General features: G+C 40.7%; 2 protein-coding genes, 2 long non-coding RNA genes and 1 pseudogene across 4 annotated transcripts in view; 3 read left to right on the top strand and 2 right to left on the bottom strand.

Annotated features, from left to right (window-relative positions):
• The first annotated feature begins 427 nt into the window (after positions 1-427).
• On the top strand, positions 428-21,654 carry DYNLT2B (dynein light chain Tctex-type 2B). Its single transcript, XM_077767681.1, has 5 exons — positions 428-696; positions 3,602-3,735; positions 7,225-7,294; positions 17,694-17,757; positions 21,502-21,654. The coding sequence occupies exons 1-5, from the start codon at positions 578-580 to the stop codon at positions 21,547-21,549; spliced, it is 435 nt and encodes a 144-aa protein (XP_077623807.1). The 5' UTR covers positions 428-577; the 3' UTR covers positions 21,550-21,654.
• LOC144234363 (uncharacterized) lies at positions 5,255-6,860 on the top strand. Its single transcript, XR_013335931.1, has 2 exons — positions 5,255-5,319; positions 6,553-6,860. It is a non-coding gene; the product is annotated as an uncharacterized LOC144234363 (long non-coding RNA).
• On the bottom strand, positions 10,245-10,686 carry LOC144234382 (large ribosomal subunit protein eL21 pseudogene; annotated as a pseudogene).
• LOC144234364 (uncharacterized) lies at positions 20,056-23,470 on the bottom strand. The gene is made up of 3 exons (XR_013335932.1): positions 22,933-23,470; positions 22,436-22,581; positions 20,056-20,318 (listed from the first exon to the last, which is right to left on the bottom strand). It is a non-coding gene; the product is annotated as an uncharacterized LOC144234364 (long non-coding RNA).
• Positions 23,453-24,794, top strand: part of PCYT1A (phosphate cytidylyltransferase 1A, choline) — a 46,518-nt gene continuing 45,176 nt past the window's right edge. Inside the window, exon 1 of the mRNA XM_077767680.1 lies at positions 23,453-23,573. The gene's annotated coding sequence lies outside the window, so the exon portion shown is untranslated. The remainder of the gene's footprint in view (positions 23,574-24,794) is intronic.

The raw sequence follows: 24,794 nt of genomic DNA, 5'->3' as shown, positions 1-24,794 counted from the left end.
AGAGCACAGCTACGTTACAACAGGACTTTACGGATACTGGTATTTTAAATTCACGTGTAGTTTTCACGTGTCATGAAACAGTCTTTTGATTTTTTTTCGATCATTTAAAAATATAAAACCGTTCACAAGTCGTGCAAAACGAATTGAAGGCTGGACTTGCCCACAGGCCACAGTGAGAAGGCCTTTTTAAAGTCAGAGCCCTACCGCTCAATAGACTTAAATCCTTGGACCTCTACGGGCCTCAGGTTCCCTGCCAATTTCCTAAACTTATAGCGCGGTTAATAAAAGCTGACGAGCTTCGAAACGCTTTGTGATCCCCACAGGGCTCAAACAGCCCTGCGCCAAACGTAGGGTCACCCTAGCTCGGCCAGTTTCTGCCCTGCAGCGGGTGCACAGTGCGCAGGCGTAGCGGAGGGCCGCCAGACCCGCCGAGAAGGGAGGGCCTCCCTCACCGGAGCTCGCTGCCGCGTCACGTCAGGGCCAAGGGCGGCGCTGTTGCCCTGGAGACGGTTTCGCAGCCCCGCGCCGCAACCAGCCAGGCCTTCATCTCGACACATTGGGCCAAGAAGCCCTAGCCATGGCCGGGACGACTGCTGCGTCCTTCTCTATAGGCACGGCCGATGGGTTGCTTGAGACGGAGAAGAACGCAGGGGAGCCCGAGAATACCTATATTTTGCGGCCCATTTTCCAGCAAAGGCGGGTAACGGACGGGTGTGGTGGGGGCGACCTGCGAGACAGTTAGGTCGGGCAGGTTGACCTCNCAGGATGGGGAGGAGACGGGCTGGGAGGGTGGGAAGCTATTTTTCTTGAGCTTTCAGCTGCTACAGGCATCTCAAGACCCATCCTGCGGTTGCAATGTTAGGGCCCTGGGAGCGCCTAAGGCTAGCGCAGTGGGAATGGTTGGCTCTAGAAGACCCGGGACGTGGGCTGAGGAAAAGAGATGAATGGAATAGAGAGAAGAGCAGTAAAGAAGCGCCTTGCGTAGAATGCCATTCAGCCACACGCATACTGTGTGCCTACGTGTGTCAGAATACGCCTACTCCTTTGCAGGGTTTGGGATTTGTATGTATATAAAGCCTTACCCAGGTAGTATTTGGATGTTCTAGGCCCACCACTGCGATACTTTCCCAGAGTTAAAGTACACAGTCCAGTGCAGGGGACAGTCCGCTGGGGCTGTAGCCTCCATCACTTACTTAATTTTCACAAGATAAAAAAATATATGAATTTAAAAAAAAGCCCTTCTGTTGCTTGCAGCCAGATTGCTGAATCAAATGCTTGGCAAATACTGGAAGCCAGGAACTTAGGTTATAATGTGATAAAATTTCATGCAGCATTTTTCGGCTGGGTGAAAGGACATATTAAAAAGTATGTCCAGTTATCTTGGTAAAAGTTTCTAAATGCATAGATTGCCGTTTGCCTGCATTTCTGTTGTAAGACAGAACAAAAGCAGAACAAGATTAACAAATATATATCGTGTGGGAATAATCCTATGAGATTATTTGTGACTTGTTTCAACAAAACTTTTAACATTTCACTGAGAATGAAAAAGGCTTAAGGAGAAGAACCAGATATGGTATGTTTATTAATAGGAAGACCCCTTTTTGAACAGATCAAATCCTGGAAAATTTGTTGGTGATTCTAAAGTTCATCTATGAGAATAACTAGGCGAGAGAGCAGAGAAAATACTGTTAAAAATAAGGGGCGACTAATACTACCAAATATTATATCACATTAGAAGCTCAAAACCTGAAACATTCTGGTTACTTGGCACATAATAGACAAATCAACGGGTAGAATATATAGCCCAGAAAATGAACCTAGAGTTTCTATGATAAATACAACAAAAATGCTAATGATATTGTTAGGGTGGTGAAATTAGGGGTGTTTTTTCTGTTTTCATTTATTCAATAATCCATTCCTTCAAAAACTATTTATTTTCTACTGTGCGCTGGGTGCCATTCTGAGAAACGGGGATATAACAGTAAACAAAGCAGATAGAAGTCCTCATGGAGCTTAAGTTCTAGCTGGGTAGAAGGACAACAAACAAAACAAACACAGAAGTGAACTGTATAGTGTAGGAGATAGTAATCAGTACTGGGAAGTGAGATACAAAATGAAGTAATAGGAGGGCAATTTGAAGTTTTAGAGAAGGTGGCTAGGGAAAGTGACTTTTGAAAAAAGACTTGAAAGAAGTGAGGGAGGTAGCTATGCATATAGAATGAGACTTGAACTTCAGGTAGAGGTTAACAGCAAGTGCAGAAGCACTGAGGTTGGTATGCCTGGTGTGATCAACATAGGGAAGGCCAGTGTGGCCTGAGTGGAGAGAACTAGTGGGAAAGGTAGCAGAAAACAAGGTCAGAGAATTTGGTAGGGTAGATCATATGGGACTGTGTAAATCATAGTTAGGATGCTGCTTTTACTCTGAGAGAGGTGGGAAATATTTGGGGGGTATTTTGAATAGAGGAGGCCATGATCTGACATATATTTTAACAGGACCAGTCTAGTTGCTGTGTTGAGAACAGGATCTGGGAGCAAAGGCAGAGACAGAGAGACTTGTTAGGAGCCATTGTAATCCAGGCAGGAGGGAAGGGTAGCCTGGACCAAGCTGGCAGCAGTGGATGGTGAGAATGATTGAATTTCAGATTATTCTGAAGGTAGAACTGCTTCAGATTTGCTTATGATTTAAGCAAGATTTGCTTATGAACCAGGATATGTTTTGTGAGAGAGAAAGGCGGCTGTGAGAAAGAAAGGCGGCAAGACTGGCATCAAGGTTTTTGGCCTGAGCAAATCAAAGAATGGAGTTACCATTTACTGATACAATTCTAGGGAGGGGAGAAGGTGAGAAGCTTAATGTTGGGGGCACCTGGGTGGCTCAGTTGGTTGATGTCCTCCTTCGGCTCAGGTCATGATTTCACAGTTCATGAGTTCGAGCTCCATATTGGGCCCTTTGCTGACAGCTCAGAGCCTGGAGCCTGCTTCGGATTCTGTATCTCCTTCTCTCTCTGTTCCTCCCCGGCTCGTGCTCTGTCTCTGTCTCTCTCAAAAATGAATAAACATTAAAATAATTTTTTAAAAAGCTGGATGTTAGATGTATCAAATTTGAGTTGTCTATTAGACATCCAGATGGACTCTGTGTTAGAATATGTGGTCTGAAGGGGCGCCTGGGTGGCTTAGTCGGTTAAGCATCCGACTTTCGCTTAGGTCATGATCTCGCAGTTCGTGGGTTCGAGCCCCGCATCGGGCTCTGTGCTGACTGCCAGCTCAGAGCCTGGAGCCTGTTTCAGAGTCTGTGACTCCCTCTCTCTCTGACCCTCCCCTGCTCACGCTGTCTCTCTCTCTCTCCTAGAAATAAATAAAAAATAAATAAATTAAAAAAAAAAAAAGAATATGTGGTCTGAAGTTCAGGGGAAAGGTCCAGGCTTGAGGCATAAATCAGGAATAGGACTTGTTTTCTTAATTTGTTTATATCACTTTTATAATAAAACATATGAAACTGAAAGATTAAGTTGTTCTAGTGACTAAGAGCTGGAGGCAGTTGGACTATGAAGGTACACTGGAGTTTTGGAGTTACCAACTAGATGTTTCAAACTGTTTCATTTAGGTTCAGACCCTCTGTGGTTAAAGACTGTATCCATGCTGTGCTTAAGGAGGAACTGGCAAATGCTGAATACTCTCCAGAAGAAATGCCTCAGCTCACAAAGCATTTATCAGAAACCATTAAAGATAAATTAAAAGGTAATCGTGGTGATAATTGGAAATGGTATGTTCCCTTCAAACATTCAATTTTACCTGTTTCCTTCCTGATCTTTAAACAAGAGACATAAGCTGTGCATTCTTTTAAACACAAATTTCTTTTCAGTGTCTAGTCTTCTCAATTATTTCGTAGCTTTTACTCATGTGGGTTTTTGCAGATAGTGGAAAAGTATAAAGATGTGAAATAAAACATTGTATGCAAGCACTATCTGAGAAATTCCAGTATGGGAAAGACCAGAAGTTACAAGGGCTCCTTTCTCCTGTCATTCTTGATTGTTTTTCTCACCAACATATCAGTTCCTTAGCCAGGCATTCATACCCTCACAGTCTGACCTTGGCCCATCTCTCAGAGTCTTTAGCTAGTTGCCCTACTCACCTCTCCACTCCTGCTAAGCTTTACATATACACATCTTGTGCTTTTTCTCCCTGTTCTTTCGGTCTCTGTCTCTTTTTTTGTTAATAATACACCATCTGAAAAGTTCTTTCTGTCTACCTTTTTAAAAATGTAACATTTTTTGGAGGGAAGAAAATATCTATTTAACAGTAATATATTTTCATTGTACTAACCTAGACAATCTAGAAAAATACATATAAGGGTTTTTTTAATTATATAAAATTCCATTACCCAAAGGTAGTTACTATTTATTTATTTTTTTTTAATTTTTTTAATGTTTTATTTATTTCTAGGAGAGAGAGAGAGAGAGAGACAGCGTGAGCAGGGGAGGGTCTGAGAGAGAGGGAGTCACAGACTCTGAAACAGGCTCCAGGTTCTGAGCTGGCAGTCAGCACAGAGCCTGATGCGGGGCTCGAACCCACGAACTGCGAGATCATGACCTAAGCGAAAGTCGGATGCTTAACCGACTAAGCCACCCAGGCGCCCCTGGTAGTTACTATTTAATATTTTGGTGTATTTTCTTCTTTTTCTTAATTTGTTTCAGTTTTTAGAAATGAAAAAAGTATATAAAAGTGCAAAGAAGAAAATAGCAATTCTGTGAATTTCTATCACACAGAATTAACTACTGTTTGCATATTAGCATTTTTGTTTTCACTTTTTAAAAACAGTTTTATTTATTTATTTTAAGAGAGAGAGGGAGAGCGAGTGAGCATGTGTGCATGAGTTGGGGAGGGGCAGAGAGAGAGGGAGACAGAATCCCAAACAGAATCCCAAGCAGGCCCTGCGCTAACAGCACAGAGCCCGACTCAGGGCTTGAACCCATGACTGTGAGATCATGACCTGAGCCGAAGTTGGACACCTAACCAACTGAGCCACCCAGGCACCCTGTTTTTGTCTTTTAAACAGTGTGTTTGTTTGTTTCTTTTTTTTAATTTATTTTTTATTTTTTATTTTTTAAATGTTTTATTTTTATTTCTAGGAGAGAGAGAGAGAGAGCGTGAGCAGGGGAGGGTCAGAGAGAGAGGGAGTCACAGACTGAAACAGGCTCCAGGCTCTGAGCTGGCAGCCAGCACAGAGCCCGACGCGGGGCTCGAACCCACGAACCGCAAGTACATGACCCAAGCGAAAGTCGGACGCTTAACCGACCAAGCCACCCAGGCGCCCCTAAAACAGTGTGTTTGTTTCTTTCTTGTTATTCTTTTGTTTTTGCTGCTGCATCATTGCATATTGCCAGTTGGCTTCTTTCCATTTTACTCTGATGTGGTATGGTTTTCAGATCTTTTCATTTGGTCTTTTCATAATTGCTCTGATATAGTGTGGGTGATTTCTTTTGTACTCTCCCACTATACCTGAGATTATTTTATTTTTCCCTCAGAACTATGACTTAAGGGCTGTATATATAATATTCTAGCTGCATGGGTATCAGAAAAGGAGGAAGAGAAATGGGTAAATAGGAAGCTCCATGGAACTGTGTGCAGTACTTTGGGCTCTGTCTCCTGAGATTTTGTTAAGTATCCTGAATTAGGCTCCATGTTTCACATGGGAGGAGACCTGTGGTCTTCAGATTGTTTGCCTAATTTACTATATAACTCTGGAGACTTTTACTTTCATCAAGAGTTGCCTCTGTTTCAACTTTGCCCATTTCCTTTCCTTCTTTTTTTTTTTTTTTGTTCCAGCAGTTTCCACTAGTCTTTGGTTAGAAAAGGGGAGGAGATAAAGATGCCCATTCAGGTTTCTTCTCTCCAGATTTGATGTTAGTGAGAATTTTCAGGATTTTGCTGCTTTAGCAGTATGGTTTCTGGGGAAGTAGCAGAGTTGTGCTAGACCACACCATTATACTTCAGAATCTTAAACTTTTTTTTTTTTTTACAACAGAATCTTAAACTTTTTAAACTTTATTTTTATATTTTATTTTATTTTATTTTCTCCCTTACTGAACTGCTTATGGTTTTCTAAATATCCCATACTCTATGCCTTTGCTCATGCTATAAAATGAAGAGACCTTGTCTGCCTGGTAAATTCCCACTTGTCTTTCAAAACTCAGCTCGTGTATCTTATCCTCCAAGAAGTCTTTTCTGGTCATCCTTTACCCACTGTCCAAACAAAGGAAGGAGCTGCCAGCCCTGTGTCCCTAAAAGACATGCCACTATTGTAATTATTAATACATTGCATTTTCATTTTATTCTTCATGTTTGCCTTCCCAGCTACTGTGAGTTTTTTAAGGCAAGAAAAGTGACTTAGAGTAGGAGACAAACGGAGGAAGCTGCCATCTCTTGAGAAACTAGTGTGTATCAGTACTGTTCTAGATGCTTTATATATTGTGAAAATTAATAAAGCAAAACCTCACTAAAATGGAGTTGGGAGGCCAGAAGGGGGAACTCTAATACCATACCGTTCCTTATCAGCCCCACAGGAAGAAGCCTATACTTCACTACCCCAGCAGGAGAAAGAAAGATTTTCTGCTTGCCCAGCAACAGACCAGCCAATGAGAGACTGTCAAAATTCAGGCAATGAAAAGCCACTACACTTCTAACTCCCAGTTTACTCCAATGAACTTTTTGGTTATAACAGCCTTCCCAGTGTCCTTTCCTCTACAAAAGAACTGACTTCTTTGTTCTCTGAATTTGCAAATGGTTTTGCTATAGCTTTCATGTCCTGAATTGCAATTCTCTGCCCTTCCTGAATAAACTCATTTTTTTTTTTTTTTTTTTTTGCTGGTAAAATAACTTGACAGTTTTATTTTTAAGGTCATCATACTATATCTTATCTCATCTCATCTCACAGTGTCCCCAGGGTAGGTAGTAATATTTTTCATTTAACAGATGAGGAAGATGAAGCCAAGAAGATAAATAACTTGTCTAAGTTTACACATTTGGTAAGCTGACTTACACACCAGGTAAAATTTGTCCTCTAGTCTCTCTGACTCCCAAGCTTATCAACCTACTCAGTCAGTGCTTGTAGACTGAATGCCTGTGTCCATTTCTAGTCAAATATACCTTCATATTTATCACTTTTACACTTTTACTTATACTTTTATCACTTTTACTTAGAGATAACATTCTTATTTTTCTTTCTAGAAATGGGATTTGACCGATATAAATTGGTGGTGCAAGTAGTGATTGGAGAACAAAGAGGTGAAGGAGTATTGTGAGTAGTTGCTTTTTCTCTCTTGTTTTTATTCTTAAATGTTTCTTATTAGGTATTCACCCTCCTGACAATTCAGAAAGATGGTGTCTTTGTAAGAGTGAGAGGAAAAGACAGCATAACAAAATGGAGCTGTTAACCAAAAAGATCTGGGTACTGAACAGTGAGGTTGACAAGTCTGAGTGAGCTCGACAACTCTGAGTGAGCTCTGTGAGGTAACTCACTTTTTGTTGTATCCATAGGGCTTATGTATACATGCTCCTAAAGAGAGAATGGGAATATTATATATGTCTCTTCCTAAATTCCTCTGTGTCTTGTTTTTGTTCCTATCATTCTGCTAAATTAATTTCTTTAAAGTTGTCTGAGACCTCTTAATTAGCATATCTAGTAACCCTTTCTTACCTCTTATTCTTGGCCTGGGCTTCTATTTCTTAAAATTCACTTTGCTTGTGTGTGTGTGTGTGTGTGTGTATGTGTGTGTGTGTGTGTTTGTTTGTTTGTTTTTGTTTGGTTTTGGCCCTGATGTTACTTATCTAACTTGTTTCTTTTCTTTTCTGTTTTTCTGACTACTGTCTTTCCTTCCCTGGTTCCTTTCTCCCCTCATTGCCAGCTGTGAGCTTTCTTCAAGGCTCAGTTCTTGTTCTTGGGCTCTTCTCAATGCTTTTTCAATGAACTCATTCATTCTCATGACCTCAAACTGTCGTTCATGTATTGGTGAGTTCAAAATATGTATTTCCTGTCTTTTCGTCTGCCCAAGTGTTCATCTCATGTTCCCTTTGCAAACAGTGCTTAGTATAGTATTTTATAAGAAATTATCAAGATATTTGTTAAAGGAATTTTAAAAATATCTTGGAGATATTATAAGTGAGAATTTTTACTACAGAATGTTGGATTTGGAAGGGACTTGGATATTTTCTAGTGTCTACTTCCCTTCATTTATAGATGACACTTATGAAGGTCACTGTACTTTGCCCAAAATTATTCATCTGGCTGGTGTCAGATGAACTAATAGAGCCTAGTCTTCTGACTCTTGGTGCTGTACTCTTCACCATGGTGTCCTTTTACCATTGGGTCAAAAGGCTTCAGGAGAATTTCTCACCTCAAAGACATAAAGAAATACTTTGAAACTTTATCACTCCCCCATTCAACATGATCAAATATAGTTGTAAATTTTTTCTCCCTTCTTCTTCTTCAGTCCACCTGCCATTTAAATTTCTCTGTCTTTCACAGTATTACCAAGGTTCTGTTGACTCTGGCTTAAAACCTCAGAGTCCTCTTTTGTCTGGTTTAGCTGTTACTCTCTCCCACTGTATGCACTGTAAGCTGGATGCCAGGGTTACTTAGCAGCCCCTTGTCAGCATTTCCAGACTGATCTCTCTCCTCTACGTTTCATTTTGCATACTAGAACAGTCTTTCAGAAGTACACCTCATTTTCTTTCCATGAACTCTTTAGAGTTTATTTTAAACCCTGTCAGGTATAAACTCCTTAAACTGGTTGTGATCACTTTGTTAAATGTGATAAGGTCAAATTCTACAGCATAGCATTCAAGCCTTCCCCCCTCCTTTTTAAAAACTTTTATCATCTAAAATTTCAAACATATGCAAAAGTACAGGGACTAAGGAACTCCCATTTTTCTGTTACTCAGCTTCAAAGTTTATCAGCTCATACAGATACTGTTTTATTTATCCCTCTGCTTACTCTCCTGTCCCACCAGATTATTTTGAAGCAAATTCCAGTTATCATACCTTTCATTTGTAAATACAACAGTATACAATATCTCTAAAATTTAACGACCCTTTTTATTTTATTTATTTTTTTAAAAATGTTTATTTATTTATTTATTTTGAGAGAGAGTGGGAGGGGCAGAGAGAGGGGGAGAGAGAGAATCCCAACCAGGCTCTGCACTGTCAGCACAAAGCCCAATACAGGGCTCGAATCCATGAACTGTGAGATCTTGACTTGAGCTGAAATGAAGAGTTGGATGCTTAACCTGCAGAGCCACCCAGGTGCCCCAAGGACCCTTTTATCATAATAAAATATCACATCTAAAATATTGTTGATCCTGAATATTATAAAATACTCAGTTAGCATTCAAATATCCCCAGTTATCTCATATATAGTTGACTCTTGTGCACTGTGTAGGGGTTAGGGGCCCCAACCCCTGCACAATCAAAAATAACTTTTTGTATATGCATACAACTTTGACTCCCCCAATGCTTAACTACTACTAATAGCCTACTGTTGATTGGAAACCTTACTGATAACATAAGCAGTTGATTAACATGTTTTATATAGGTATTTTATACTGCATTCTTACAATAACATAAGCTAGAGAAAAGAAAATGTTACTAAGAAAATCATAAGGGAGAGAAAATACATTTACAGCACTGTACTGTATTTACTGAAAAAACATCTACACGTAAGGACCTGTGCAGTTCAACCCAGGTGATTCAGGGGTCACTGTATACGTGTATGAATATGTATTTAAGTGTATGTATTTATATTTTTTTTACAATTTGTTTGGATCAGGATCCAGATAAAGTTCACACATTGTATTTAGTTGATACATCTCTCTCTTTTTTTTAATGTTTAGTTTTGAGAGAGAGAAAGAGAGGGAGACAGAGTGTGAGCAGGGGAGGGCAGAGAGAGAGAGAGGGAGACATAGAATCCAAAGCAGGCTCCAGGCTCTGAGCTGTCAGCACAGAGCCTGACATGGGGCTTAAACTCATGGACTGCAAGATCATGACCGGAGCCAAAGTCAGAAGCTTAACTGATTGAGCCACCCAAGCTCCCCAAAACCTACCAATTTTGAATAAAGACATCATCCAATGAATTCGGACACAAAGTTTGCTTGAAATATTTCTTTGGGGGAGAAGACACCACACTTCTGCTCAATTAGGAGAAACATTTTTACAGCCTTGAGGTCTTTTATTTTATTTTTTTTTACATTTATCATGCCATGAATTCCAGCAGCTCAGGCCTCTTTGCATTGGTTCTCACAAAGTGTACTTCCTTGGGTGGAGCAGGCTGGCCCTTCAGTTGAACCTAAGTACCTTTCTCCTTGGCTTCTTTCTTTTTCTGATCATTTTCCTTCACATGCTTCAGGAAGCTATCTCAGCTCTTTGAGTGCTTAATATGCTCAATACGTACATGAATTCTCTTAGCAAGAATCTTGCCCTTGTTTGTTTACAACAATGCCAGCAGCATGCTGGGTAACACTGTAGACTCTTCCAGGTTTGCCATAGTAACATTTGTGGGCCATTGCCTTGATGTCCACAATATCACCTTTCTTGTAAATTCACATGTATGTTGCCAAAGGAACAACTCCATGTTTTCTAAAAGGCCTAGAGAACATATGGTGAGTCCCTCTCCTCTTTCCCTTTGTGTTGGTCATTTTGCAGATTAGTGGAAGATGGCGGTTCCAGCCAAAAGGAGTTGATACATCTCTTAAGTTTCTTTTATTTATTTATTTTTTAAAAGTTGCCTTCTTTTTTTTTTCTTATGTTTTTATTTATTTCTGAGAGAGAGACAGCGTGAGCAGGGGAGGGGCAGAGAGAGAGGGAGACACAGAATCTGAAACAGGCTCCAGACTCCCTAGCTGGCTGTCAGCACAGAGCCCGATGCGGGGTTTGAACCCACAAACCGTGGGATCATGACCTGAGCTGAAGTCGGATGCTTAACCAACTGAGCCACCCAGGCGCCCCTCTTAAGTTTCTTTTAATCTATCATTTTTACTCCCTCTTTTATCTCATTTTCTCTTTTTTTACCTTGCCGTTTAATTCTTAAAGAAATTGGGTTGTTTATCCTGGAGAGTTTCTTACATTCTGGCATTTAATAATTGCATCTTATTACTTATTTATTTCAGGATTTTTATACTTTGGATTATAATCTAGAACTACTTTATTTACTACTCAGTGTTACAGCTTGGGCCATTGGCAGCTCTTTCAGTTGACTCCTGTGTCCCTTTGACATACTCTACTATTACGGGGTTTCTTGAGCACTTACTCACTGGCAGTGTAAGATGTTCATCTTATTCATTCTCTGCTCCAGCTCTAGAATTAGCCACTCCTCCAAGGAGCTCTGGTTCATTTTATGGAGAATAGCATTAGAAACTAACATCTGGGTGCTAGGTGTGGCCATTAAGCTTTCAAGTATTGCTTCTGCTCTGTTTGCTCTCTATTGTCCTTTTTGGACTCCAGTTACCTGTATATAGAGGGAGATGCTCTTTTTACTGGATTCCACGTCTTTTTTTAAAAATTTTTTAATGTCTTTATTTTATTTTGAGGGACAGAGACAGAGAGCAAGTGGAGGAGGGGCAGAGAGAGAGGGAGACACAGAATCTGAAGCAGGCTCCAGGCTCTGAGCTGTCAGCACAGAGCCCGAAATGGGGCTCGAACCCATGGACTGTGAGATCATGACCTGAGCTTAAGTCGGATGCTTAATCAACTGAGCCACCCAGGTGCCCCTCCACATATCTTTTATGCTCTTCTCTGAGTTTTTGTGTTTTCTTTCTTTACTTCCTTTTGGATATTTTTCTTTTCTTTTCTTTTTTTTTGTTTTTGTTTTTGTTTTTTCAGAGACTGAAAGAGGGGAGAGAGAGAGAGAGAGAGAGAGAGAGAGAGAGAATCCCAAGTAGGCTCTTGGCTGTCAGATGAGGGGCTAGATCTCACGACTATAAGATCATGACCTGAACAGAAATCAAGAGTCAGATGTTTAACCAACTGAGCCACCCAGGCGCCCCTCTTTTTCTTTAAAAAAATTTTTTTTCAATGTTTATTTATTTTTGAGAGAGAGTGTGAGCAGGGGAGGGGCAGAGAGAGAGGGGGAGGCACAGAATCTGAAGCAGGCTCCAGGCTCTGAGCTGTCAGCATAGAGCCTGATGTGGGGCTTGAACCCACAAACCGTGAGATCATGACCTGAGCTGAAGTCTGACGCTTAACTGACTGAACCGCCCAAATGCCCCTGACTGAATTCTTAATATCAGTTATCATATTTTTCAGGTCTAGAATATCCATGTAATTCTTTTTTATAGATTCCAATTCTCTAGTGAAATTATTATTTTTTTAAAACCACACAAGCATTATTTGCACAATCTGTGAAAGAGATTTCTGAATCTGCCCCAAGGGCAGAAGGGGCCTTTCTTTCACTCCTATTACTAAAATGTAAATTAACATAATTGCTGATCAACTTACACAGTGTTGGCAAATAATTCTTAGCCCTTATTTCAGTTATTGCGATCATCGATCATCGTGGGGAAAAAACCTTTTCCTAAGACACTCAGCTGCAAAGGGCAGGGGTGTTGAAACCTCTCTCAGTGATACTAAACCACTCTGGAAAATATGCCTTCAGGCTCCTTCCCATCACCCAAGGCAGCAGCAAATCCTTCCTGTCACCACATGTCTGTGCAGAGCCTGACATAGGGCTTGACCACATGAACTGTGAGCCGAAATTAAGGGTCAGACACTTAACCAACTGAGCGCCCCAAGTGTCCAACTCTTGCTTTCGGCTCAGGTCATGCTCTCCCGGTCATGAGATCAAGCTCTGCATTAGGCCCTGTGCTGGGTTTGGAGCCTGCTTAAGAGTCTCTCTCTCTCTTTCCCTCTGCCTCTCCCCACCTTCAAAACTAAGTAAATAAACACTAAAAAAAAATATTTGGTTCATAAGTAGCTAGATCTGCAAGTGCTTGAACTACACCTGGCACTTAATTAAATTGACAATGAATGCTGGTACTTTAAGCCACATCCCTGGAAGGCATCTGCGATTTGATTAATCTACAGTGTTTTCATGTTCCTCCTTGCACTGTGTTGCTTTCACTGATGTCCGGGTCACAGCTCTGCCAGCCGGTAGCAGCATGCATGCTTCAGCACCTCCTGGAGCCACTAGAAGTGGTCAGTGAGGCCAGTGAAAATTATTTTTTTATCCAGTTCTTCATCCTTCCTCTCTCCTCCCTTTTTACATTTTGGTCATAGCAATTATTTTAAAGTCATCGTCTGCTTACTCTAGTATCTGGATTATGTGTGATTCTATTTCCATTGNTTTCCCTCTGCCTCTCCCCACCTTCAAAACTAAGTAAATAAACACTAAAAAAAAATATTTTGTTCATAAGTAGCTAGATCTGCAAGTGCTTGAACTACACCTGGCACTTAATTAAATTGACAATGAATGCTGGTACTTTAAGCCACATCCCTGGAAGGCATCTGCGATTTGATTAATCTACAGTGTTTTCATGTTCCTCCTTGCACTGTGTTGCTTTCACTGATGTCCGGGTCACAGCTCTGCCAGCCGGTAGCAGCATGCATGCTTCAGCACCTCCTGGAGCCACTAGAAGTGGTCAGTGAGGCCAGTGAAAATTATTTTTTTATCCAGTTCTTCATCCTTCCTCTCTCCTCCCTTTTTACATTTTGGTCATAGCAATTATTTTAAAGTCATCGTCTGCTTACTCTAGTATCTGGATTATGTGTGATTCTATTTCCATTGATTTTTTTTTTTTTTTTTTTTTTTTTTTTTTTTTTTTTTTTTGTCTTGGTTTTCCTTCATGTGACTCTGTTAGCATGCCTAGTTTAAATCTTGGGCATTGTGTCAAAAAATTATAGAACCTCTAGATAATATTATTTTCTTCTAGAGAGGGTTTACTCTTTTCTTTTCCATTCAAGTAGACTGTGGACTGCTTACCTTAATCCAGTCAGGTACTAGGCAGAGTTGAGGTTGGGTTGCAGTTTTGATGAGGCTCACTCTACCTTCAGTTCACCCTTCTTTCTTAAAGAAGGCCTCCAGACGGGACCCTACCCCCACAAGGTACTGACTTTTACACTTGTCTCCTCAGTATAAAGCTACTCTTTACTTCGAAAGTGTTTGCCTTAGTGTATAGCTTCCTATTGCTGCTGTAAAAAATTATCACAGGTGCCTGGCTGACTCATTTGGAAGAGTGTGTGACTCTTGATCTTGGGGTGGTGAGTTCGAGTCCTATGTTGGATGTAGAGATTACTTAAAATATAAATGAATGGATGAATGAATAAATAAATAAACTTTAAAAAATTACCACAAACCCAGGGGCTTAAAAATATTATTTTACAGTTCTGGAGATCATAAATCCAAAATGGGTTTCATTCAGCTAAAATTAAGGTATTAGAAAGACTAAATTCCTTCTGGAACCTCTAAGGGAGAATCCCTTCTTTTACCTCTTCCTGCTTTTAGAGATTGCCTGCATCTTTAGCTTATAAACTCTTCCTCCATCTTCAAAGCCAGCAGCATAGCATCTTCAAATGTTTCTCTGACTCTGACCCTGACCCTCCCACCTCCTCCTTTCTTTTATAAGGACTTGTGTGACTACATTGAACCCACCTGGATAATCCAGGATACTCTCTCCATCTCAAGATCCTTAGTAATATATCTGTAAAACTCTCCCCTGTCCCCATATAATGTAATGTATTCATGGGTTTTGGACATTAGGACATAGATGTATTTGGTGAGAGGGCTGTTATTTTGCCCACTACACTTGGCTTTCATTTTCAAAATGTAGCACATGTCTTGAGGGGAAAACCTACCACATGACAGGCTCAGTTCTACTCCACTTTTTCACAGTGATCTTGGTTCCTCAAGTCTCCGGTTTTATGTCCTTTGCTGCCAATAGTCCTGCTGGTTTCTTTTTCGCTCAGTAATTGGTTCTCTAGCTGGGCAAACCCTGGGTTCTTAGCTTTTAGTCCTGTGCCTGGACTTGGCAAATACCCCAGGGAGAAGAATTCTGAGGCAGGATATCCGCTTACCTCCTTGCAGTTCACCTCTCTGGAATTTTGTCTCCCCTGGTCTTATTTGCTTCAGCTGCATTCTGATTCACTTAATACAGCCTTGCTAACTGATCTTGGTGAAAACATTGGCCTCTGCAGACTATTCCATCCTGCTGCTTCTTAGTTCTTTTGACACAAATACTTCTTTTTCAGTAAAGCTTTTTTTCTTTTTTGGTGTGGCCCAGAAGTCCCAGGTTTGTCTTACACATTTCTAGTCCTGGCCCTAGAATTGACCATTTCTCTGAGAAGTCCTGGTTCCTTTTATTGGTAAATTATATATAAACCACATTTTAAAGGCAAGGCTTGTGTTTTATGCATTTTTGTATCATTTGTACCTAGCACTTTGCTTCATATGTAATAGACCCTCAACAAATGTTTGTTAAGTAAATGTTTATATTCCTGCCTTCATGTGTCTCTTTTTGGCTTTTTTTCCTGTCTAAATTCTCTAAACTTCTGTAGCACTTCTACAAATTTAGTACAAATGTGCAAATTAGATTTTGACTAGACAGACTTTACAATACTTTTGAATCCGAATAACTGATAAATTAGCATCAGCTGTACATTATCTTATTCTTTTTATGTGTGTTAATTTTTTTCACCTAATTAAATTGGGAATTATTTGAGGATCGACATAGATTTTTCTCTTTTTGGACATACGGTAGCTGCTAAGTAAATACTTGTTGGTGATGAATTAAGTAGGTTAACTTATTTCACATTGTTACTGTTGTAATTTGGAAATAGATGGAACTTTTTTTATTTAAGAATGTATGAGAGGCACCTAGATGGCTCAGTCAATTAGGTGTCTGACTCTTGATTTTGGCTCAGTCCATGATCTCAAAGTTGGTGAGATGGAGAGCCCTGTGTTGGGCTCTGCACTGAGAGCATGGAGCCTGCTTGGGATTCTCTTTGTCCTTTCTCTCTGCCCCACCCGCTACTTGTGCTGGTGCACCGTCTCTCTCTCTCTCTCTCAAAATAAATAAATGAACATTAAATACAAAAAAGAATGTGTGAAATATTAGGATGGGACACTCTTCTATGCAAAACCTTAAAGAAGCACTTTCAAAAATGAACCAATATTAATAAGGTGTATGTGTTATCTTTCTCTATAACTTGAAGCTGAGCTGCCTAGGTTCAAAGCCAGACTTTATAATTTACTGTTTGTTTGACCGTGGGCAAGTTTACTTAATTTCTCTGATACTCAGTTTCCATATTTACTCAATGGGTATAATAATGGTACCTACTTAACAGGATTAAATGAGTTAATACATGTAAAGCACTTACTTAGACTAGTGGCTGGCACAAAGTAAGTGCTCAATAAATGGTAATGATGATTCATATATATTTAATAAAAATGTAAAACATTTGTTTAGTTTTTTGACTTTATATTGTGAACATATTTTTATTTTTTGTAAAGTTTGTAAACATTTTTGTAAAAGTTCTTTGTAAAATATCTCTTTAATGGCAGCTGGCAGCATAGAATTTCATTGCCATGAAATACCATAATTTCATCTACCATTTAACTACTGTGCATTTGTTTTCATTATTTATTTATTTTTCAAAAATTTATGTTTTAAACTAATCTCTACATGTAACATGGGGCTCAAACCCACAACCCCAAGAGTAGGAGTCATATGCTCTACTGACTGAGCCAGCCAGACACCCCATAAGTTGTTTCCATTTTTAAAAAAATGTTTATTTGAGAGAGAGAGAGAGAGACCGTGCATGAGTGCCAGAGAGGGGCAGAGGGGGAGAGAGAGAGAATCCCAACCAGGCTCATGCTCAGCACAGAGCCTGACATGGGGCTAGATCTCAAGAACTGTGAGATCATGACCTGACCCAAAATCAAGAGTTAGATGCTTAATTGACTGAGCTACCCAGGCACTCCTGTTTCCATTTTTTAATTGGCTTTTATTTTGCCTAACATTCTTTCTTACTCAAGATTTGGGGAGAGGAGAATGGCCAATCTGAGAATTCAGAGGTAGCATAGCAATTCTGTAGAGACAATACTGGGTGTAGAAGAGGTTAGAAGATTGAGTTCTAGTTCAGAGTTTGTCCTTTTCTTTTCTTTTCTTTTCTTTTCTTTTCTTTTCTTTTCTTTTCTCTTCTTTTCTTTTCTTTTCTCTTCTTTTCTTTTCTTTTCTGGAACTCTACAAAATGATCAGGTTGGATCAAATAATCTATTGGGTCCTTTCCAGACCTACTTTTTAATATTATTGTGCAGAATTGAGGTCATTTCAGTCATAATTCTTAGGTATTAATTTTCTCTTAAAGTTACACAAAAATATCTTGGCTGAAGTAATCTATAACAGAGCTTCCCATCCAGAACACCAAGGACTTCAAAGTAGTGATCCCTTCAGCTGTCAGGTAGCCAGTCAGAGTCTGAGGCTGTTAGAGCCCCTGGGCTGTCAGTCCCATGGCTATGAATCCAGTCCCTCCTCGTTTATCCAGTATGTTCTGCTGTATACAAACAGGATTTTCTGTGTGCCAACCTGTGAAAAGGTTGTTTGGAAGCACTGATCTATAAGAGTGTATCAAGGAAAACTTTTACTCATTGCAAATATATGCAGTTCAGATCCTCGTTATGTTGTTTATAATTCTTTATTCTTTGACTTTTCAGCATGGCTGCTCGCTGTTTCTGGGATGCTGACACTGACAACTATATTCATGATGTTTTCATGAATGTAAGTCCATTTGGAAGCCTATTTGTCCTTTCCAAGGACATGTGGATATTCCAAATCTAATAATTATTAAGATATGAGGACAATTTAGTTTTAGATGTTTGTCTTAGACTCCTGGATGGGATGATTTTACTGTTCCTTTACTGTATCACTAAAGCAGAAGAAACCTAATGTGCTACTAACAGGCCAGGAGATTTGTAGGTGTGCAGATGATGTAACTCTTCACAAGTGTGGTTTTGAGAGTATCAGATTGCTTATTCGGTGCTAATAGACATATAGCACCTGGCTAACTACGAATTTGGGTGGCAGGGATTCCATGAGCAAAAGTGAGTTTTGTTCAGTAATAAAATTAATTACTTAAAGCTATTTCTCAAAGCTAAGCAAAAATAAAGAGAATTTTAAAAAAAGAGGTTTCATTTAAACACTGGTATGTTATTGGCTGAATGTTTTATATATTTTAATCATATGTTGTTCTATGACACTTCCTTCCAGAAATGATCCTTTTCTCTATCCATATGCTCCTAGGTTGTGAATTAGTAGGATCAGAATGAAAGTAGAGTAGAGTAGGTGCACCTGGCTGGCTCAGTTGGTGGAGCATGCGACTTTTGATCTTGGGGTTGTGAGTTCGAGCCCCACGTTGAGTGTATATATTACTGAAATAAATAAAACTTAAATTTTTTTTTTTAAAGTATAGTAGAATAGAACAGAAACTGGGTTGAGTGACTTAAGAAAAGGGTTCCATTTCCAGCTCTGTAACTTTCTAATTGAATGACATTAGGTAAGTTATTGGACTTTTCTCTGATTGTATCAGTAACATTAGGAAGCTATACTAGATTTTCCCAAAGACGGGCTGTGGCTGCCTAAAAATAATTTGGGGAACTAGCTTAAAATTGGTTTTAATGTTTGGGGCGCCTGGGTGGCTTAGTCGGTTAAGCGTCCGACTTTCGCTTAGGTCATGATCTCGTGGTTCGTGGGTTCGAGCCCCGCGTCGGGCTCTGTGCTGACTGCCAGCTCAGAGCCTGGAGCCTATTTCAGAGTCTGTATCTCCCTCTCTCTCTGACCCTCCCCTGCTCACGCTGTCTCTCTCTCTCTGTCTCCTAGAAATAAATTTTAAAAAAATTGTTTTTAATGTTTATTTATTTTTGAGAGTGACAGACAGCTAATGGGGAAGAGGCAGAGAGAGACAGGGGCACAAAGGATCCCAAGTAGGATCTGCATTGATAGCAGACAGCCTGATGCAGGGCTCAAACTCACAAACCATGAGATCATGATCTCAGCCGAAGCTGGACACTCAATCCACTGAGCCACCCAGGCATCCCTGGGGAACTAGTTTAAAATACAGATGCCTGCATCTGTATTTTACAAAAGGCCTTCAAGGAAGGGAAGCCAGGCCCTGTGTCAGGCAATACAAGAAGCTTAGTTTTTGTCCTTAAAGGGGTCCTTTTATGAAAAACAAAACAAAACACTTTTAAATCCCATTAAAAATAAAATATCTTTGTGTTTTGAACAAAGAAATTTTCAGTAGTTAATTGATTTTGCTTTGTTCTGAAGCCTAGGATATTCTTTCAGCGCATAAGCCCCTTGTTTTTTGCCCTTTAAATTCCTGATGTTTGGGTATTTTGTAAGTGTATTTTTTTAAGCATGTGTGGCTAAATGAAAATAAAGCAGGGACTGTGAAAAAAAATAAAGTACAGATGCCAACACCCTACTCAAGTAGATTCTGATCCGGTAAGTCAGGCGTTGAGTCAATGAATCTGAATTTTTTAAAGTTTCCCACATGATTATGCTTACTGCCAGGTTTGGAAGCTGCTTGTGTTGATGAACTTAGATACTTTTTAGCTCTAAAATTCTGTGTTCCTACCAGTTTCATTTTATGCTCAACTCCCCTTGGGGTCAAGGTATGAACAGTAGTACTATGTAAATCTAGTTATCTGCTCTTTAGAGGAAGGGTCAAGCTAAAGTGATGATTTTTCCTGCCGTTTGTGGTTAAGAATGCATATTTCCCTAGTCTTTATACAACACATTCATTCAACACATATTCTGAGCTCCTATTCTGTGCCAGCCCTGTACTGGAGGTGCTAGGGATAAAATGATGAATAAGACAGGCATGGCTTCTNAATACATTAACAAATATTTCACTTGAAACTTTAGTTTTCAGTTACTACTTAATAAAGATGATCAGGATCTGCTTTTAGAGTACAAGATTGGTGGGAGAGATGTCTACACAGCCTTTTTAAAAATAAAAATAAATAAAATTAATTTTTCAGAGCCTGGTTTAGGTGGCTAACTTAGTCTGCCATATATTTAGTCCATTTTGTTGAGTCAAGTATATATTTAGATCTCATTTTCAGAGCTTATTTTGTTTATTTGGGAGAAGATCCCAGGAAGCACTGGTAGAGGATGAGGACATGAGAGAGGAGAGAAAAAAGTATACGTTATTGCGACTATAATGGCTGTGGATAACCAGGCTGGGTCTCAGGAGAACTCTGGGCAGCACTGTAGAACAGTGGCCCAAGTGGAATCCGCAGGCCAGTGCCAGTCCTTGTACTGTTTCCAGGTCCTTCCTGAAACAAGTACATAAATAGAGTATAAGAGTTCAGAAGCTCTTCCAGAAATTTGACAAAGCAATTTATATCGATTCAATCTGATAATAAAACGTTTAGGCTGTATTTTGATTTTATATGTTTCTTTTTTCATTGCATTTCTGTGCTTATTTTTATTGTATTTTACAAAAGTATCAGTCCATAAAGGCCTGAAAAATTAAAACAAAAATTTTCTCACCACAGATAGCATCGTTGTAGAACACACCTCACAGTTATTCCACCCAAGGAGGCAGGGAACTGGGCTAACCAAAGAATTTTCCTTTGGTTAGTAATTAGGTACTTGAGTTTAGATTGTTTTTCTGCCGGTAGTACCAGGCTGGATTTGTTGGGCAGGAGTTGCTGAGGCAGGGGGATCTCCTGTAATAATTACCTAAAAGCTGTTTTAACAAGTTTGATTGGGATTTGGAAAACTTTTTGTGATTCCAAGTTAAAAGATGGATAAATGAATTTTATCCATTAAGAAAACACACCTGGAAACCATTTGCCTTATCCAGAATTTATGACAAGGTGCTGTTATTTTTTTTTTAATGATTTATTTATTTCTGAGAGAGAGAGAGAGAGACAGCATGTGCAGGGGAGCGTCAGAGATAGGGAGATACAGAATCTGAAACAGGCTCTAGGCTCTGAGCTGGCTGTCAGCACAGAGCCCGATGTAGGGCTCGAACCCACAAACCATGAGATCACAACCTGAGCCGAAGTAGGACGCTTAACCGACTGAGCCACCCAGGCGCCCCTGTAAGGTGCTATTATTTTTATCTGTGATTTTATACGCATTTACTTCAAGAAATTCAATGTATTTCATACATTGTTATTTCTGTGATAAATCAGGAAAAATGGGAATACTTATTTTATGAATATGAATTACATACAGTTCATTAGTTTGCATTTTACTTCTACCTTCAGAAAATCTAATTCTTTACCCATCCTACCCTTTGAGCCAGCAATTTTGTAGCTACCCTGAGGCAAGCAACTGTATGGCTATAATCTGGAAACCCTTTGTCTATTGAAGAGGAAAAAAATCTTCACGCCTGAAAATTGGCCGATATCTGAGATGATGTTAATTTCAATTGCCTATCTTCCCCTTAGCCCTTCATTAGTACTAATGTTCTGGATTTGTGTGTTTTCTGTTTTGCTTGCTTTTTAGGACAGTTTATTCTGTGTTGTAGCAGCATTCGGCTGTTTCTACTATTGAATCTTTGAAAAGTTGGATAAAGATATCACCATGAAGAAATATGAACTTTTTTATACTGTTAAATATCTCAACAAAATAAAGATAATTTGGCAGTTTGGCAACTGAGTATATTGAGTTTTAGGCCTTACACTTTAGTGTTTTATTTTTATTGTAATATGTTCTTACTGTATTTGCAATGTGGGGAGAACCCATATTTCAAGTGTTCAAACATAACCAATTGTAAATATTTGGGTATATTTTCTACCAGTGTTTTTTTTTTGGGGAGGGTTTAAAAAAATCATATATACAATTTTGCACCCTGATTTTTCACTTCGCCTATTGTCATGTGCAGTGTTCATGTCATTTTATTTGCATTATGATTTTCATAAGCATAATTTAATAGCTGCAGTTACTCCATTAGGTTATACATTGGTTATTTTTGCCATTTCCTTAGTAAGGGACTGATTATTTATAATTTTTTACCATTATAAATAATATTGAAAAGAATTTATTTGTGCATCGTTTTTTAAAAATACATTTTGTATATTGTCTTTATCTCTCATCCAGTATTGTTGCTTAGCTATTGCGACTCTACACCTTACACAGCTTACTAGGTTAAACACACATTCATTTTCTCCAGGATTTGCCCATAGTATCAGGAACGCTGTCCAAATTGTGTATGAAATTAGCCCTTTAAGACTCTGACATTATTACTACCCACATCCCCACTGTCTTTGTAGTGATGTTCCCCTTGTAATTACTTTTTTTTAATGTTTATTTATGTTTGAAAGAGAGTGTTGAGTGCGGGAGGGGCAGAGAGAGAGGGGGACAGAGGACCCAGAGCGGCTCCCTGCTGACAGCAGGCAGCTCCACCCCGGACTCAACTCAGGAACTAGGAGATCCTGACCTGAGCCATGCAAGGTTGGACGCTGAATGGACTAAACCACCCAGGAGCCCCTCCGTTGTGGTTCCTGATGTCTTCTCCAGCCAGCAGTCCGTCCTTACGTGGAGCACCTTACCCTGTAGGCCACGTTCAAATAACTATTTGAAATCCTAAAGGGAAAGGGTAACAGTAAATCCTATTTCTCCCTGGAGGCTCCTCAGCAGAAGCCTAAGTGTATCTACCCACTTCTCGGCCACTTTCAAGTCAAGCATGTAGACAAAAACTAATAAATACATCAACAAGTTCTTTTCTATTCTTCTCCCATGACACTGGGTATTTGCTTGCCTTACATCTATGGAATCAAAAGGGACCCCTCCGAAGGTTCATTCTAGCAAAGGAAAACTTCTCTTCACCAGGTACCCTGCTACATGTGATTTCCTACCAGCTGGCCTCCCTTGAACACGCTCCTGCGCAGCTAGCCCTTGGTGGATTCCTACTGATCATTTGTCGGGCGAGCCAACCTGGGTCAGAAATAAGAGGAGGAAACCCGGCTTTGGGACCAGCTACAGGTTACCACAGGACTTGACTGCCGGACACGAATCCTCCCTACACGACCCAGTAGGGCAAAGTTGGCGCAGTGGTGAAGCAGTCGCCCAGGGGTCTCCGGTGGAAGGCGTCATGGCCATCTGCCCTGCTCCAGACGGGGGAGACAGAGCGAACAGGTCCTCCCTGGAGGAACCTGGCCGGGAGAAAGGGAAGCCGCCGCTTAGCCCATCTTGACTGACTGCCAGAGAGCAGGCGCAACAGTTCACAGCCGTGTCTCCTCACGAGGAGGCGTCTTCACCGCCAACTCCAGTTCCGCATGGAAGCTGCCCTTTAGCCCCTTCGTCTCTTGCGTCTGGTGTTTTCTGCTCAGCCGCTCCCTCCCTAGGGCCTCTGTGGGGGGCGGAACCACTGTGTCAGGGGTCGTGGTTTTCAGGGAAGTGTCGCTGTCGGATTGACAAGAGGGCGGGCAGTGGGCGGGACTTCCGGCCCGCTGTTCCGTCAGCTGCCTTTCCCGGGCGTCTCCCCGCAACCTCCTCAACTTCCCTTGTCCGTGACGCGGCGCCTGGGAGAAATCCGACGGGACAGGGGCCGGGGGAGCGTGACCTCACCGCTGCAGGTGAGGACCCAGTGTGTGCATATCCTTGCGGCTGTCTTTGCGAGAACCGACTGTGGGGCTAGGACCGCGAGGAGACCGACTGAAAGAAGAGTGGGTCAGTGACAGCGAGGGGAGTGTAAGGAGGGGGCGGTGAGGCTACTGTGACCCAGAGGCAGTGACAGCGAGGGGACTGTGACCGAGATGTAGCTGCTTGCGAGGAGTGTGCGACCCAGAGGCAGTGAATGCAAAGGGACTCTGACCTCGGAGAGCACGAGGCAGAGGCTGCGAGGGCACTACGATAGAGAAAGTGTGAGGCAGTGAGTCGGAGGAGACTGTTCGATGGATAGTGTCTGCGAAGGGACTTGGATCTAAGGAAGCATGAAGGAGCGGCCGCAGGGGGACGACGAGCAGTAACTTTGGGGGGCTGGCTTGGACACCAGGGTGGTCTCAGTGACTGGATCTGGTGCCTCAGGGTTATGTCTGAGCACTGGGTGTGGTTGGGTGGTCATGACTGGTTAGAGAAGGCGTTTAGTGTATGTAAGGAACACTGGTCTGGGACCTGTCAGACAGACCCCGAGTTCAATTTTATAGACAGACGCTCTGTGGCTGGGGAACTGAACTGGACTGAGCTACAGTTTCTTCATCAGTGAGCGGGAAGTTTGGACTAGATTAATGTGTCCTGGACTGTGGATTCCATTCCATTATTGGGTTGTGAAGTCCATTTAGTGGATAGCACCTGAATTTCTTTTTTAAAAGGAATACAATAGAAATTTTCAGTGCGTTCACATAGTAAGGGTAAGTACTGTTTCATGAAACTTGTTTCAGTTATCCGTGTGAGATTGTGATGTCAAATGGATTTCATAGATCTTAAAATGTGTGAAACGTAGTAAAAATGTTTTAAAAACATTGGACCAGATTATTTTGAGTTTTCTTTCAGGTCTGAAATGCCATGATTCTTTGTTTTGGAGACACTATAGATGTACAGAGACTGGCTCTGGCTGGGGCTGAGTCCCCATCAGAGTGACTTAACAGGAGAAGGCTTCCCAAGTATAAGTGAGGTGATTGGTTATGACAGAGGACTGAAACTCACGATCTCAGGTGGGAGAACTAGAACTCACATTTTGAAATAGGGACAGCGATATTTATAGAGGCAGTGAAGATACAGGGGTTTGTGATAGGCTGCTAGAAATAGACTTCGAGAAAGAGGAAGCTTTGAGGAGGGTAGGAACACGGCTTATGAGG

Source organism: Crocuta crocuta, unplaced genomic scaffold (genome assembly GCF_008692635.1).
Source record: "Crocuta crocuta isolate KB4526 unplaced genomic scaffold, BGI_CrCroc_1.0 scaffold45, whole genome shotgun sequence".
Taxonomy (NCBI): domain Eukaryota; kingdom Metazoa; phylum Chordata; class Mammalia; order Carnivora; family Hyaenidae; genus Crocuta; species Crocuta crocuta.
This window is presented reverse-complemented; position numbering and strand designations above follow the sequence as displayed.